Here is a 15113-nt window from a genome sequence, read left to right as displayed (position 1 = left end):
ATAGTAAGCACATTTTAGTAACTGTAACCTAGTAAAATATTTGTAAGATTTTATCTCATTTTTGTCATATTAACCTAAAATGTTTATTATTTTTATATAAAAGGTAGCCATTAGGAAGGGAGGATTGGGGAGAAAGCTCAGCAAATGTCACAAATGAGACTCTTAGTAACAAAATCTGAGGAAGATTTTTCTTTTAAAATAAAGATGGTGCATTTGTCCCTTTATAGGTTTCTCTCCTATTCCCTAGGACTGGGGAAGGTGAATCTCTTGCCTGACTCCCTGTAGAGATTAGTGTATCCAGCTGTTCTATTCCCATGATGCTTCTAAAAACCAGACTGACTGGGAGCAGCAGGAGGGGTTTGGCCCATGAGGGCAGGTGGCCAAGTGGTGTGCAGGAAACTCACGTGTTTCCCTGGGTTGACTACCTGTTCCCCTGTCCCTGTCACCAATAGCAGCTTCATTATGGGAGAAGATTAAAACAAAGGAAAAAAGACAAAAAACCTGTTTCCAAATTATAACTAACCAAGTCTGTGGAGGAAATTCACAAGGCAGCAGAGCAGGGGCTGCAGAAGGTGCTCTGCCTTCCGGCAGAACTAATAATCCTTGTGAACAATGCGGGGTGCAGTGAGTGATGTGGGGAAATGTGGACGGAGGCCCCGACTACAAACCAAATCAGAATCAATCCTCCTGTTCTCCCCACCTGCTTCCCAAACTAATGACGTCTGCGTTATCCCAGAGGAGAGTGGCTAGGGACACCCAGTCCTTCCCAATATGCGGACATCTCCAAATCTTGATCAAATCTGTCAGGTTTCTACCAGTTCCAACAGGGCAGTATCACCTAAACTGAGAAGGACTATTAGCCTGAAACGGTGGGACCCTCATTGAAGAAGGCCTGCCCCCTCCTCACAGTGCAGTTAAGACTCCTGGGTTCCTGATGGCTCAGGAGCCTGGGCTATCATTTGTCTACCTGGGGTTTGCAGCAGCACTAATGTAGGAAGATTCATGCTGTTTACTTTTGCAACCTCTTCACACAACTTTCCTCTCTAACATGTGTTCGTTGCTAGGACATTCACCTCACCTCCTTACTTCCCACCTTCTCCAAAATCAAGGCAATAGCAATAAACAATTTGGAAAATGCTGCTTGGTATTTTAAGCCACAGTAAGCATTATAACCTTAATTAAACAGACCCTAGGCTGGGTGTGGTGGCTCATGACTATAATCTCAGCACTTTGGGAGGCTGAATTCAAGAATTCAAGAACAGTTTGGGAAATGAGCAAGATCCAGTCTCTACAAAAAATAAAAAGAATAAAAATGATTAGCCGGCAGTGGTGGTGAATAACTGTTGTCCCAGCTACTCTGGAGGCTGAGATGGGAGGACTGCTTGAGCCCAGGAGTTTGAGGCTGCAGTGAGCTATGGTCATACCATTGCACTCCAGCCTGGGTGACAGATTAAGACTATGTCTAAAAACAAACAAACAACAAAAACAACAAAAATAAAATAAAATAAAGAGAGATGCCAGCTTCTATGACTTTGGATAAAGGTGCTACAGGATCGTTCTAGTTTTGGATAAAGGTGCCTTAGGATCCTTCTGGTTTCACTCTTATGTTATTTCCAAAAGTCAACTATTATAGTCAGAAACCGGCCCAAAGACCCAGGGCTGCATTCGCCCAGGCCTCAACTGTATTCTTGAATTTTCTGCTGCAGTTCAAAGGCCTGGAGAAATTGAAAAGGCATTCATTTGGTTATTTTTCCCTTGAAAAGAAAGAGGTAAATTATTTTCATCTTGGAATTTTAGAGTCAAATAAATAATCCCAATAATTACATGTCATTCATTAATAAACTAACACTGGGATCAGCCAGATTGGCAACTGTTAAAAATACATGTTCTATTTCTATGCAAATTATCAAACTTCTAGTTGCCAATTAAAAAAAAAAGTTTAGGCTGGGCGCGGTGGCTCACGCCTGTAATCCCAGCACTTTGGGAGGCCGAGGCGGGTGGATCAAGAGGTCAAAAGATCGAGACCATCCTGGTTAACATGGTGAAACCTCGTCTCTACTAAAAATACAAAAAATTAGCTGGGCATGGTGGCACGTGCCTGTAGTCCCAGCTACTCAGGAGGCTGAGGCAGGAGAATTGCCTGAGCCCAGGAGGCGGAGGTTGTGATGAGCTGAGATCACGCCATTGCACTCCAGCCTGGGTAACAAGAGTGAAACGCCTTCTCAAAAAAAAAGTTTAAAGAATAGTGGCTTAAATCCAACATCAAAATTATCCCTTAGAAATACAAGTCTCACCATTAAAAAGTTAAGGTGTCCAGGCTGGCTTGCTGGTTCTTCTCTTGTGAGAGAAGTCTGAGACATCCAGAGGCTCCCAGCCTTTCCCCAGTGAAGGTCCAACAAGACATGCATGCATTTTCTGTTAAGAAGGTAGCAAATTCTAACTAGTGGAGCCTGTGTTGTGAGTGACAATTGTGCCCCCACCTCCCAACATAAAGTAGATGGCAAAAAGAGCTGGACTACATGAGGAACTGCTGGAAGCAGGGTCCTATGCATTTAAAAAAGAATCACTTTGCTAGTTGCCTCCTGTACCTGGAGTCAGCACATGCAGTGTCTCAAGAGGACTACAAATGCCAGAGCCCTCACTTTCCATGCTAAACTGGCAGGAAGTTTTCATAGTCCTGACCAAATACGCCTTGTGAAATCATGCTGAAGACTGACATCCAAAACAGACCAACACAGCAGAAGAAAAGTCAAGCCCCTTTCTCTCTGCAATCCCAAAACATTTCTAACAGCCTTCAGAATTCTGAGCTTGGACAGGCTCATGGAAGATGAAGGAGGAAAAGCAGTCCCAGAAGAGAGAGATTTCCTATATGCACTTGCAATGCCCTTTCCTTTTTAGAGGGAACAACCCAGCTGAAAGCTGAAGCTTCTTTATTCATAGTCCTCTCTGAAAAAGAGTTAACAGTTTCATTCTCTCAACATAGAGGCCTTGGGAATTAATGTGTATGTTTGGTAACACAAGTTCTCTAAGCTACTCTTCTATGACATGTGACGTAACAAGGCAGGCAATTTTTTTCAAATGATATAATCCTACAGACTCAAATAGGAAAAAAAAAATGTGAGTTTGTATTTTAACATTAGCTTGTCACTGTTCAAAAAGTCAACGAGAGCTCATAAGGAGAATGTCTTCAGCTTTCCATACCCTGGTCCTTTCCTTCCAACCTCTGTCCCACATCCACATACTGAATTTACACCAACTTTAAGTTACATATCTTTTTCCCTGTAGGCCTATCAGCACAACAGCAATCAGAGAAAAGCCTCTATTATCTTCAGGGCTCTGCAAATCCTCATCCCTGGGAGAATGGCCTGGTAGCTCTCTTAACCACCACACTGCCATCTACATCTCTATACACAAAGGCAGCTCCTAGCACCCAGTTTAGTTTCCTAAGGGTTGCAACAAAAGACCCCATCAAGTTAAAGGCAGGAAAGACATGGCCAGGCGCGGTGGCTCACGCCTGTAATCCCAGCACTTTGGGAGGCCAAGGCGGGTGGATCACGAGGTCAAGAGATTGAGACCATCCTGGTCAACATGGTGAAACCCTGTCTCTACTAAAAAATACAAAAAATTAGCTGGGCATGGTGGCGCGTGCCTGTAATCCCAGCTACTCAGGAGGCTGGGGCAGGAGAATTGCCTGAACCCAGGAGGCGGAGGTTGCGGTGAGCCGAGATCGCACCACTGCACTCCAGCCTGGGTAACAAGACCGAAACTCCATCTCAAAAAAAAAAAAAAAGGCAGGAAAGACAAAGAAACATACTCTAAGAGGTCAATTTAGGAAACTTGCAAAACTTGGTATGTAGGAATAATAAAATGTTTTAATAGCTGAAAAGATCCCAGACGGTCAGGTATACAGTCACATGGGTCAAGCAGGACTCACTCTCCTAGGCTGGTTTTGAGTTCCTTTCCATAATTCTGTAAGGTGGGGAGAAATATCCAAACTATGAATTGAGCTTCTTACTAGTGTCCTGAAAAATATTTCCTTAAAAAAGTGCATAAACTTGTCTGAGGGAATTAAGACACCAGGAAGACGAAGTGTTGATGAGGCTGGAAAAAACTGTCCAAATAAAATTAAGACACAACAGATTCAAGAATGACTTCTGCAGGCTCAGGCTAATGGCCAGCATAGCAGGCCTCTCCTATGCCTTTGGTAGCAGTATCTTTTCTTAAAAACAGAGTAGGATAGAGTGTAAAGGAGGCCGGGGAATAGACTCCATGAAAGATGAGGTGGCAGATCAACCCTCGTGCTCTTTTACTGATAAATGGTGAGTCTGAGGTGGTGGTGAACAAGGGCTTATGAACAGGACAACAGTAACTAAATGACTCAAGTGACAACCGCCATCACAGCCCCACCTTCTGATTTACAACTTTCAACAATCATCAAAAGTTACTGTAAACTAAGTACTTTAAGTCAGTGTTTTCTCGAATGGGGTTCAGGACAAAGAGGCAAGGGCTCGGCAGGCCATTGGTTATCCCAGTTAATTGTAGGAGACCCCAGGGGTGGGGGAGCTGAGCCTCAAATTCCGGTTTGCACCACCTGCTCTTTCTGCTTGTCCCTTTTCCCATCTAGCTCAATAGATTCCACAAGAAGTTCTCCAGGTCTCACTGTCTCTGGTAAGCATACAGCAGGGTGAGAGGGGCATTTCCTAAATACTCAGTTTTTCTTGGTCAGCTTATTTTGTTTTAAACACCCAGAAAACTCCTGATGAAGGGAGGAAAATGCAATTTCGTTAACTCGAAAGAGCTATTTAAAAAAACAAAACAGGAAACTGCTCCAAACAAAAGTCAGCAGAAGAAAACAGAAATACTCAGAGGCTTGTAGAATAAGACTGAGCACATTAGTTACTCAGAGTCACAGTATCGAGAGACCACCACTCCCCTTCCCACTGTGCACCCCTTGCCCACCCCACCCCCGTCTTCAGCTCCTCCATTTTGTGCATTACTATCCCCAGATGTGGGGACAGACAAGTCCTCCTCAAAGATTTGTTGGCTCAGTACTTCACTCCTGGAATAAACTCCTTGGCGTCTGGGTTCAGGTTACTTTTGCTCTGAAATAACAACCAAGAGATAATAAATCCCAAGGCAAGCTGCACTTTAAAACTTCCCCAGTCCATCATTATCAGTACCTTCCCATTTAGGCTTCAGGGAGAGAAAGAAAGAAAATTCCTTGTAACTCATGCTGTTATTGCTAGGTTGTTCTCAACTGCTCCTTATATAGCCCTGAGCAAGCTCATCATCTTCTTCCTTCTTTAGACTCTTGTTTCCTTCCTGATGCTTTCCAAAATGTCATCAGAGGCCTGTAATTTCAACTCCAAGAAGAATTTTTCAATTCATTGAGTAACTTAACTTGTTGAAAACCAGGGTACTCCATCAGACCAGTCTGGATACTATAATCTCTATTTTTCTTCATCTTTCTTTATTCTCTTTGGTTCTCTACTCTCTTGTGAATATCCCAAACCTTAGCAAACCACAAGGAAGATTGTTCAGAATATGAGTTGTGTGAAAACTATATTACTCACAGACTTTTTTTTGAGACAGAGTCATGTTCTGTCACCCAGGATGAAGTATAGTGGTGCAATCTCGGCTCACTGCAACCTCTGCCTCCCAGGTTCAAGCAATCTCCTCCCTCAGCCTCCCAAGCTGGGACTACAGGCATGCACCACCATGCCTGGTTAATTTCTGTGTTTTTTTAGTAGAGGTGGGGTTTCACCATGTTGGCCAGGCTGGTCTCGAACTCCAGACTTCAGGTGATCCACCCTTTTTGGCCTCCCAAACTGTTGGGATTATAGGCATGAGTGACCATGCCCAGCCTGCTCACAGACTACTGATGTTACATAAATAGGAAAGGCAGGAAATTAATTTATCTGGTTTTATAAGTGAAGAAAATGACCTCAGAGGAGTACATTTCTTCCAAAATGAACAGCCAATTTTTATAACAGAATCATTTAAAAATATATTAAATACAGATTTGGGGGACAGTAAAAGAGAATAGCAGCAAATGATAATTTGAGAAGAAACTTCTTCAGTATTCAAATTGTTATTCTTAATCCCAATTCTACTTTGAAGAGCCCATTAGAAAATAAAAGTTGGTGGCATCCAATCCTGGCAAGAAAAAAAAAAAAGGTGGTGATGCTAGCAACAGTAATGTTTTATAGTGCTTTATGAGGAGCAATGCACCTTCAATGCACCCCTTATTAATAATGCCCATATTACGAGCAAAGAAACAGCAGCTCACAGGGCTCCAGAGACTTGCTGAGGGTTGCAGGGCCAGAAAGTAAGTCTGTCATTCCAAATCCTATATCCTTTTCACTATATAACATGGGAAACTACATATGGCTCTTACCAAAATGTCTTCAGAATCATGACCATCACTGACTGACAGTCCATTTAACTGCTGCTGCAACTGTCCCATGGCCTGAGGCAGGTCTCGTGATGGAATAAACCAGTCCTGGTCTTCTTCATCCAGCATCTCTTGGAAGCAGCGGTCCAAGAAGTCTTGCTCCTGCAGCTCCTCCTCCACCTAGCAAACAAAGGGGAGCAGCTCAGACTTACTGTCACAGCAGTACTTATCCTTCCAGTTTTTCCTCCACTTCTTTCCTTTAGAGGTTATTACACTGCAATTAAGATTGATCTTGTGCTGGATGCAGTGGCTCACAACTGTAGTCCCAGCAACTTGGAAGGGTGTGGCAGGAGGACTGCTTGAGGTCAGGAGTTTGAGACCCATCTGAGCAACATAGCATGACCTTGTCTCTACAAAAAAAAATTAAAAATTAGCCAGGCATGGTGATATGTGCTTGTAGTCTCAGCTACTTGTAAAGCTGAGGCTGGTGGATCACTTGAATCCAGGAGGTCAAGGCTTTAGTGAGCCAAGACTGTGCCACTGCACTCCAGCCTGGGCAACAGAATGAGACGCCGATTCCTTGAAAAAAAAAATTATGATCTTACATGAGATCTAATGGATCTAAGGACCCAATGCATCTAATGACAGGCTAGAGATAACATAACTTTATTTCTTCTCAAACAAATTCTAACAATAAGACTAAGAAAATAGTTATTCACAATAATAGAAATTCAAGATCTCCACAGATGTTCTAAAATCTCTAATAGGTGATACAGATATCACGGAAAATCATTTTAGAGCCTGAAATTCTTTTCTCAGTTTTGTCAAGAAGTAACCCTTCTTAAATTTTCCATTTTACAAGAAATATGAAAAAGATATAGCAAGTATATAACTAGGTCATGACCTGGCTAGTGGAGATAAAATCAAAACCAGTGCTCTAGCTTCTAGACACTTTTTGGGTAAGGAAATCCTCAAGGGAGAAAAATACTTTCAGAACATTAGGAAGTCATAAAGAACACTTTTTAGTCTACCACTAGAAAATTATATAATCAATGTAGTGTTTCAAAAGAAGATGAAATATATGAATATTCAAGCAACTCTGCATTTCTTAAAACATTGCCCTAAACTAAGGCAGTATGCATCTAGGATATCTTACACTTCTTTGCAGACATTGCTAACTCTTACTAAAGAGTATGGTTCACTCTGCAGATTTCAGTGTCTTTGATAGGCTTCTTGTTTCATGTTTGGCATCCTTTTCCTGCAGGCTGCCTGGTGACAGATTCACAGCTCACTAGCACCACCATCAGGAGTGAGGCCGAGCAAAAAATAATCACCCAAATTAGCATATAGTTACCTAATGAATTCAGAGGAAAAGTCACTGGTAGTGAGACTTAAAGAACAGTATTTCAACTATTTACCACTTACAATTAGCCACATGTAAAAACTAGACAGTTATGAAGTACTTAATATTTTCACGCCATAAGATGTAATATGACTACCTAAGAGCTGCCCTGACTCTACAAGAGCGTAACAGTATGTGCGCTCTTACTAAATTTACCCGTGTTCACTGGCACAACCAATGAAAATGGTTGCTGGGCATGGGTTTAATAGAAGCATGGGCTACGTGCAATTCACACAGATTCCAATATAGCCACATTAGATGGAAGCTGCTGGCTATCACCTTTAAACTGTTTCCTTCTCGGAGCACCAGGCTGTTCAGTTAAAATCACATTTGTCACCTCACATGCTGCATATGGCCAAGTGACTATTCATCACAGAATGTTCCCACAAGAGACGTGAACACTTTGGCATCCCTTGGTTAAAAGGAGACCCTTTGCCGTGGCCTTTGGCTCCCTCCCCCTTTCCCGGCTGCTGAACTTTCTGGTTTTCCCTCAGCCACTCAGCTGATAAATGCCTTGGGGTTGGGAGAGCAATACCATGGAAGGGACCAAGTGGGCACCAGATCACTTGTCTAACCAGAATGCTTACCTTGGGTTAACTTTACAGAGACATGAAACAATGCATTACTGCTGAATCTTTGTTCAAGTAGTCTAGCCAGCCCCTACCTAATGCACTTCTCTATTTCAGACTTGCATCCTGCCATCCCGAGTTCCTGTCTGAGGCATGCCATGCTGCCCTGTCTGCACACAGCTGCTGTTTCTCGATAACACATGGCATTAGACCAAAACAACTTTATGTTGCCAGGTGAGGCGCAGTGGGTCACGCCTGCAATCCCAGCACTTTGGGAGGCTGAGGCAGGCAGATCACTTGAGGCCAGAAGTTTAAGACCAGCCTGGCCAACATGGCGAAACCTCATCTCTACTAAAAATGCAAAAATCTGCTGAGTCTGGGTGGCAAATGCCTGTAGTCCCAGCTACTCAGGAGGCCAAGGCATAACAATGGTTTGAGTCCAGGCTGCAGAGGTTGCAGTGAGCTGAAACTGAGCCACTGCACTCCAGCCTGGGCAACAGAGTGAGACTCCCATCTCCAAACACAAACAAAACACAAAACAAAACAACCAGAATTATGTTGCCAAGCTAAGTATTACCTGTAAAACATTAGGGTTGGGGGAATTAGAGCAAACAGCTGTTTATCTGCTTAGCCCTTCTTAGGGCCTGGTATTTACTGCAATACTGGAAGCTGGCTGCCATGGATATTGTTGTCACTGCTTTCCTACATCTCCAGAAAAAAGTTACAATTAAAAAAAAAAATTAGTCTTCATAGAGACTGTCAAAAATTGCCAATGCTGACTATATTTCAAGTCATCATAGTGGGGTATTGGGAGAAGTTTTCAATTAGCAATAATCGTGCCTTAGATAAACCTCATTGGCTATGATGCTGCCACTGTGCAAAGCTGAAGTTATTATAATTTTTAAAGCTCCTGAATTGTCTTTCCTCAATCTCTTTGTGGGGGGTGTGTGCATGTGTGTGTGCACGTGTGTAAGTGCATGTGTGTATCTGCAAGCCCCTGGCTTTCCAGCACTTTTCCACGCACCCTGCCTCTGAGTTTGCTAAACTCATCCATGTAGGAGCGCAGAGCTGACCCACAGTTCAGACATCTGGCTTCTAATAGTCCTGGTGCAGAGATCACTGGAGTTAAAAGCATGTCGGTGAGTGTTAAGAAAGCTAGTGAAAATTGTTTTATGTTTTCAACAACATCTATTTCATTCAGAGGCTGGATAAAGGCAGAGTGAAACTGTTAGGTCAACAAAAAAGCCAAACACGACATTCTAAAATCCTATGGAAAACTTATTTACCTTTAGTGAGAGTTGTGAATCGTCCTTTTTTTTTTTTTTTTCCTGAGACAGAGCCCAGTGCAGTGGTATGATTGGCTCACTGCAACCTCTGCCTACCAGTTTAAGTGATTCCCATGCCTCAGCCTCCCAAGTAGCTGGGATTATAGGAAGGACACCATCATGCCCAGCCAATTTTTAGATTTTTAGTAGAGATGAGGTTTTACCATGTTGGCCAGGCGGGTCTCAAACTCCTGACTTGAAGTGATCTGCCCACCTTGGCCTCCCAAAGTGCTGGAATTACAGGCATGAGCCACCATGCCTGGCCTTAAACTTCTTTCATGTCTTCATTTATTTTCAAAATGAAATGCAGAGGATCACATTTCCTATAAGCAAGTGAAAGCAACAAACTACAAAGTATAGAAAAACAACCTCATTACCATTCTGTTTTTTAGTGCTCCACTGTTCAAGCAATTAGCTTCACATTGATCATTACAGAGAATTATAGAACCAGAGTGCTTCCTAGGATTAAAGCTACAATCAGGGTAGGATAAAGGACCTCAGCTCCCTTGGTTTGGTACAAGGGTTTTATGTCAATCCTCTAAACATTGAGAAGAGTCCTGTTTGATTTAAATTATGGGAATATTCTAGAATGGTCTATGGTTGCTGAGAGAAATAACATAAACAAATCTAGCCAGAATGAGGCTAAGGGCAGGGCCACTCTGCAGTAGCTACTGTGTAATGTGAACTGCACTTAGAAGGCATATCATAGTGTGGAGTATATGCAAATCTATTTGGTTATACACGGGCTCATCACGTGTGGATTTTCAGATATCAACTAATTAGTCTGATACTTGTGTTCTCTTTTAATCAACATGGTAAGAAAAATATAAATATCTTCCTCCAAGGTACTATCACTCTGGTCTCTTACCAGATGAAGATATTTCTTAGTCATTCCACATGAGCACCCCCTCCATGAATTTTTAAGTTATCCTAAAGCTAATTGTATCCATTTATTTTGTAACAAACTGGCAATAAAATATTATAGCCCTTGAGTTACATGTATCATCAATTTTCTACTTTTCCACTTCTTTCTTTACCTGCCTGTTGAAATCCTCTTCATTCTCCATCCACATGTACTCCGCAAATGGGTTTTCCTTTTCATCATGCCCATTTAACCCTTGGTCCTCTTTGGATTTTACACTGGGTGATGTATTTGCCACACTGGATCCATTCATTATGATAGAACCTAAAGAGGAGCAAAAGAAAAGATAAAATGAATGTAAAGATAAAGAAAATGTAGATCTAAAACATGCAGATTGTCGGAAGCTTCTGAAATTCTACGTCAAAGATTTTAACTACAAACAGAAACTGTTAGCCTGTAACTCTTATAAGACCATTAATATCCTGCAGTTATCAACTATACAGATGTGCAATTATTTAAGAGTTTAAAGAAAAGATGTCTATCAACACCTAGGTTCACTTAGTCTTTCTAGGCAAGTGGGACCAGGGTGGGAGGGGTGGGAATCTTCCCATGCCAAATTTCTGTAGGTACTGGAACCTAGTCAAGATCATTACCACTTTCTTAACATTTAAAAAGATAGAGAAAATGCATTCTTAACGAACATTGTAAGCACCTACATATTATTCTAATTCTCAAGCTGCTTTTCTTTAAAATGTATTAAAAAATACATGTTGATCAAATTGATAAGCAAAAAGGAAAAAAAAGCCATTCATTGTCCAGCCATCCAGAGTTAGGAACAATTAACGATGTGGTGCATATAACCTTCCTGAATTTCCGTATGTGTGTGCAGATACAAACATACACATTTCCCAAGTATCCATTCTCAAGAGTAATAGGATCATGTGATACAAGATGCCCTATCATTTGCTTTTTCTCAGTCCTATGTTATTTAATAATATAGCCATACCGTCTTTTTTTTTTTTTTGAGACGGAGTTTCGCTCTTGTTACCCAGGCTGGAGTGCAATGGCGCGATCTCGGCTCACCGCAACCTCCGCCTCCTGGGTTCAGGTAATTCTCCTGCCTCAGCCTCCTGAGCAGCTGGGATTACAGGCACGTGCCACCATGCCCAGCTAATTTTCTGTATTTTTAGTAGAGACGGGGTTTCACCATGTTGACCAGGATAGTCTCGATCTCTTGACCTCGTGATCCACCCGCCTCGGCCTCCCAAAGTGCTGGGATTACAGGCGTGAGCCACCGCGCCCGGCAGCCATACCGTCTTTTAGGGGTGTTTCCAATGTTTGTTTTATAAAGGTTCTATTTTGTAAAGGTCTTCTTTTCTAATGATTTCTTTAGGATATCTCCTAGAAATAGAAATGTTACACTAGAGAGTATGTTCCCTTTTTTAAGGCTCTTTGCATTGCCACACTGCCATAAGAATTTAAATTCCCACCAGTAGTGTGGAAGTGCCTGTTGCCCAACATTGATAAGTATTATCAGTTTTTAAACCACTGCCAATCTCATAAAGTAAAACTTGCATTTTTTTTACATTTCTTTAATTTTTACTGAGGCTGATTATTTTGAGATGTGTTTATTGGCCATTTATATTTCTATTCTGTAATTTTACTGCTAAAGTACTTTGCCCATTTTTCTACTGGGGTATATATCTTTTCCTTATCTTTTGTAAAAACATTTATTCTATTTGCTATAATTTTTATTCTTTATAAAATAATTTAAATGAAAGTTTATACCTAAAATAAATGTTATTCATTATATTTACTTAATTTTTAATGGTAATTTTTGCTGGCCTTAATTTTTTTCTAGCTCATGTATATGTTTCTGTCTACAGTTTTGTAAAATTGTATGTAAACAAAATTGTTTATTTTGGCTTCTAAACCCATTTTGATGTTTTTGCTATCATTTAGAAAAATTTTTTTCTGTTATTAATCTATATCTTAATAATTCCTCAAAAATCATTCCACTCTTTATTCACTACTTTGCTTCTACTTATTCACTGCTTCCCTTCTGTACTTAGTGCAGCATTAACACTACTTAATTGTTGTTTCATATGCATAATTTTTCTCCTTCCAATTAGATTCTCAATTCCTGACAAGTGAGACTGAGTTTTATAGATTTTGTAACTCACCACAATATTAAGAGTTCCACAAATACCTGAGGCTTAACTGTATTTAGGCAACTTTCCTTCTCTAACTCATCTCCCTTCAACCTTGACTCCATCTTTACCCTGAACCCCACCTTCCTTGGGGCCTCTTTAAGTTCTTTAACAAATTATTTCCCCAGGCCTGTTTCCATCTTGGCTACTCTCATGAGTCAGTTATTCTCTGCTTCTGGATAGGGTAAAATATTCTTTCTTGGTTCTCTTTAAAGGTTTTTTTTTCATTTTTATTTTTTGTTTTGGAATTTCCTAACCTGTTATGGACATTAGAAATGTAATATTCTAAAAAGACAAGGTAAAATTGTGAAGAGTAAAGAATAGATGGGAAAATAACTCACTGGTACATAGTTCTAAAATAATTCATTTAAAATAGAAACCATTTAAATCACTGCAGGTTTAAATAAGGCTACTAGTATGAAATATATCTATTTAACATATTTTAAATAGAAACAAAAGAAATCAATGTATATTCCAAACACAGATCTATAATAATTTCATAAGCTATAGAGGGGAAGAAAGCAGTTCTTTACTTTTACCACTTCCATCTGTAGCATAACAATGACAGAAGCAAGACTGTTCTAAATGCCAGGGCAACTGTATAAGTAGGTTGGGCATTCCTAAGCACAGACACTCTTAAAGGTCCTGAACCTTGCTGGGTAGCAAGATATACTGCACTATTATTTCCAGAGATTTATCTGGCAGTTGTTTGCAACCAGCACACTGATTTGTCACCATCAATATGGAAATCATCCACAGAGAATCAGAAATCAGAGTTTAGTTTTTAAAAATATCTTCCTTTGCCCAAAATATAAGTCCTGAGTGCACATGACTGTAAGGAAAAAGGGAAGGCAAAGGAAGAAAGAAAAAAAAAACCCTTCTAATTCAAGAGCAAGGTGGAACACAGACAGCAAATTATAGGATGTACTTGTTTATGAGAAAGGGAATGGAAAATTACCATAAACTCAATAAAAACTATTACTGAATTAATGCAAATATCTCAAAGAAGCTGAAAACACTGATATGGTATTGTCAATACTAGGCAAGTGATTCTCTTACAATAGATTTATACAGTGTTGATTTGCATTTTTATCTTATTCAACCTGTGTTTTCCACACAATTAGAAAGTTTGGTTTTTCTAAACAGCAGCATTCCAATAACTTAATTTTTATACTGTTTAAAAATTAAGAAAGTACTTCCATACCTATACTTTAAGGCACATAGTTCAAGAACAACATTGTTTTGTGGGCCTACTGGGTGTGAGTAAACTGGTGCTTAATGTGCCCTGACTTTAGTAGCACATTTAGTAGGTGGCAATAGGGAGATTTTGCTGGAGATTGTTAATTCCTAGGGAAGGCATTTGGATGTTTCCAACTTGGGGAAGACATAAGGGAAAACAGGATCATCGCCCTTAACTTCCCTGAAGTTCCTGCTCCCAGTTTCATGTAACATTCTTTCTGTTTCCAGCTCTTCCCCAGCTCACTTTCCATGCTTGAGCACTGTTTCTCTAGCCATTCCTTTTCACCATTTCACATTATTTCACTTGATCCTCATCCACATCAAGGATGAAAGTCTAGTGTAGTGAGGACAAAGAAAATATGCCCATAGCTTCCAGAGATGGGAGGAATGCTTGGTTACATAAATCAGGTTAAGAGGCTGAATGGCTGACATGTTGTGAGTTACACTACAGAGCGGCTCATTCAACAAGGAAATGAATCACTGTGGTAAGTGAGCTTAGAAAAATGCATTTTCCTCCCAGGCAAGCCTGCAGATGAGACAGCAGCCCCAGATTGACAGCTTGAATACAACTTTGTAAAAGTCTCAAACACAGGCAACCTGCTAAGCTACTCCTAGATTCCTGATGCACAGAAATTATGAAATAATAAATGTTTGTTGTTTTATTCTGCTAAGCTTTGGGGTAAGTTGTTACCTAGCAATAGCTTATATAGGTATTCAATAAACACTGGTAATTAACTCTGCCACACAAACCACTATCTGTCACAACATTTTTTTATATATCAAGAAGACAAATGTGCAATTTGAAATAGGTTACTGCTTGAGAAGCAGTTCTTTAAGAATTAGATCTTAGCCGGGCGCGGTGGCTCAAGCCTGTAATCCCAGCACTTTGGGAGGCCGAGGCGGGTGGATCACGAGGTCAAGAGATCGAGACCATCCTGGTCAACATGGTGAAACCCCGTCTCTACTAAAACTACAAAAAATTAGCTGGGCATGGTGGTGCGTGCCTGTAATCCCAGCTACTCAGGAGGCTGAGGCAGGAGAATTGCCTGAACCCAGGAGGCGGAGGTTGCGGTGAGGCGAGATCGCGCCATTGCACTCCAGCCTGGGTAACA

General features: G+C 40.8%; 1 protein-coding gene and 1 non-coding gene across 7 annotated transcripts in view; both read right to left on the bottom strand.

The window, feature by feature from the left end:
- Positions 1-3852: 3852 nt before the first annotated feature.
- Positions 3853-15113, bottom strand: part of PAIP2B (poly(A) binding protein interacting protein 2B) — a 32137-nt gene continuing 20876 nt past the window's right edge. For all 6 annotated transcript variants that reach the window (XM_032291794.1, XM_032291795.1, XM_032291791.1 and 3 more), the window contains 3 exons: positions 10728-10876; positions 6398-6574; positions 3853-5102 (listed from right to left, as the gene is read on the bottom strand). In XM_032291794.1, the coding sequence (XP_032147685.1) occupies positions 5046-5102; positions 6398-6574; positions 10728-10865 (372 nt within the window). In that variant the 5' untranslated portion in view covers positions 10866-10876 and the 3' untranslated portion in view covers positions 3853-5045. The remainder of the gene's footprint in view (positions 5103-6397; positions 6575-10727; positions 10877-15113) is intronic.
- On the bottom strand, positions 9110-9250 carry LOC116560703. The gene has a single exon (XR_004273091.1). It is a non-coding gene; the product is annotated as a U4 spliceosomal RNA (small nuclear RNA).

This window comes from Sapajus apella, unplaced genomic scaffold (assembly GCF_009761245.1).
Source record: "Sapajus apella isolate SASKATOON/1434 unplaced genomic scaffold, GSC_monkey_1.0 scaffold26, whole genome shotgun sequence".
Lineage (NCBI taxonomy): Eukaryota > Metazoa > Chordata > Mammalia > Primates > Cebidae > Sapajus > Sapajus apella.
This window is presented reverse-complemented; position numbering and strand designations above follow the sequence as displayed.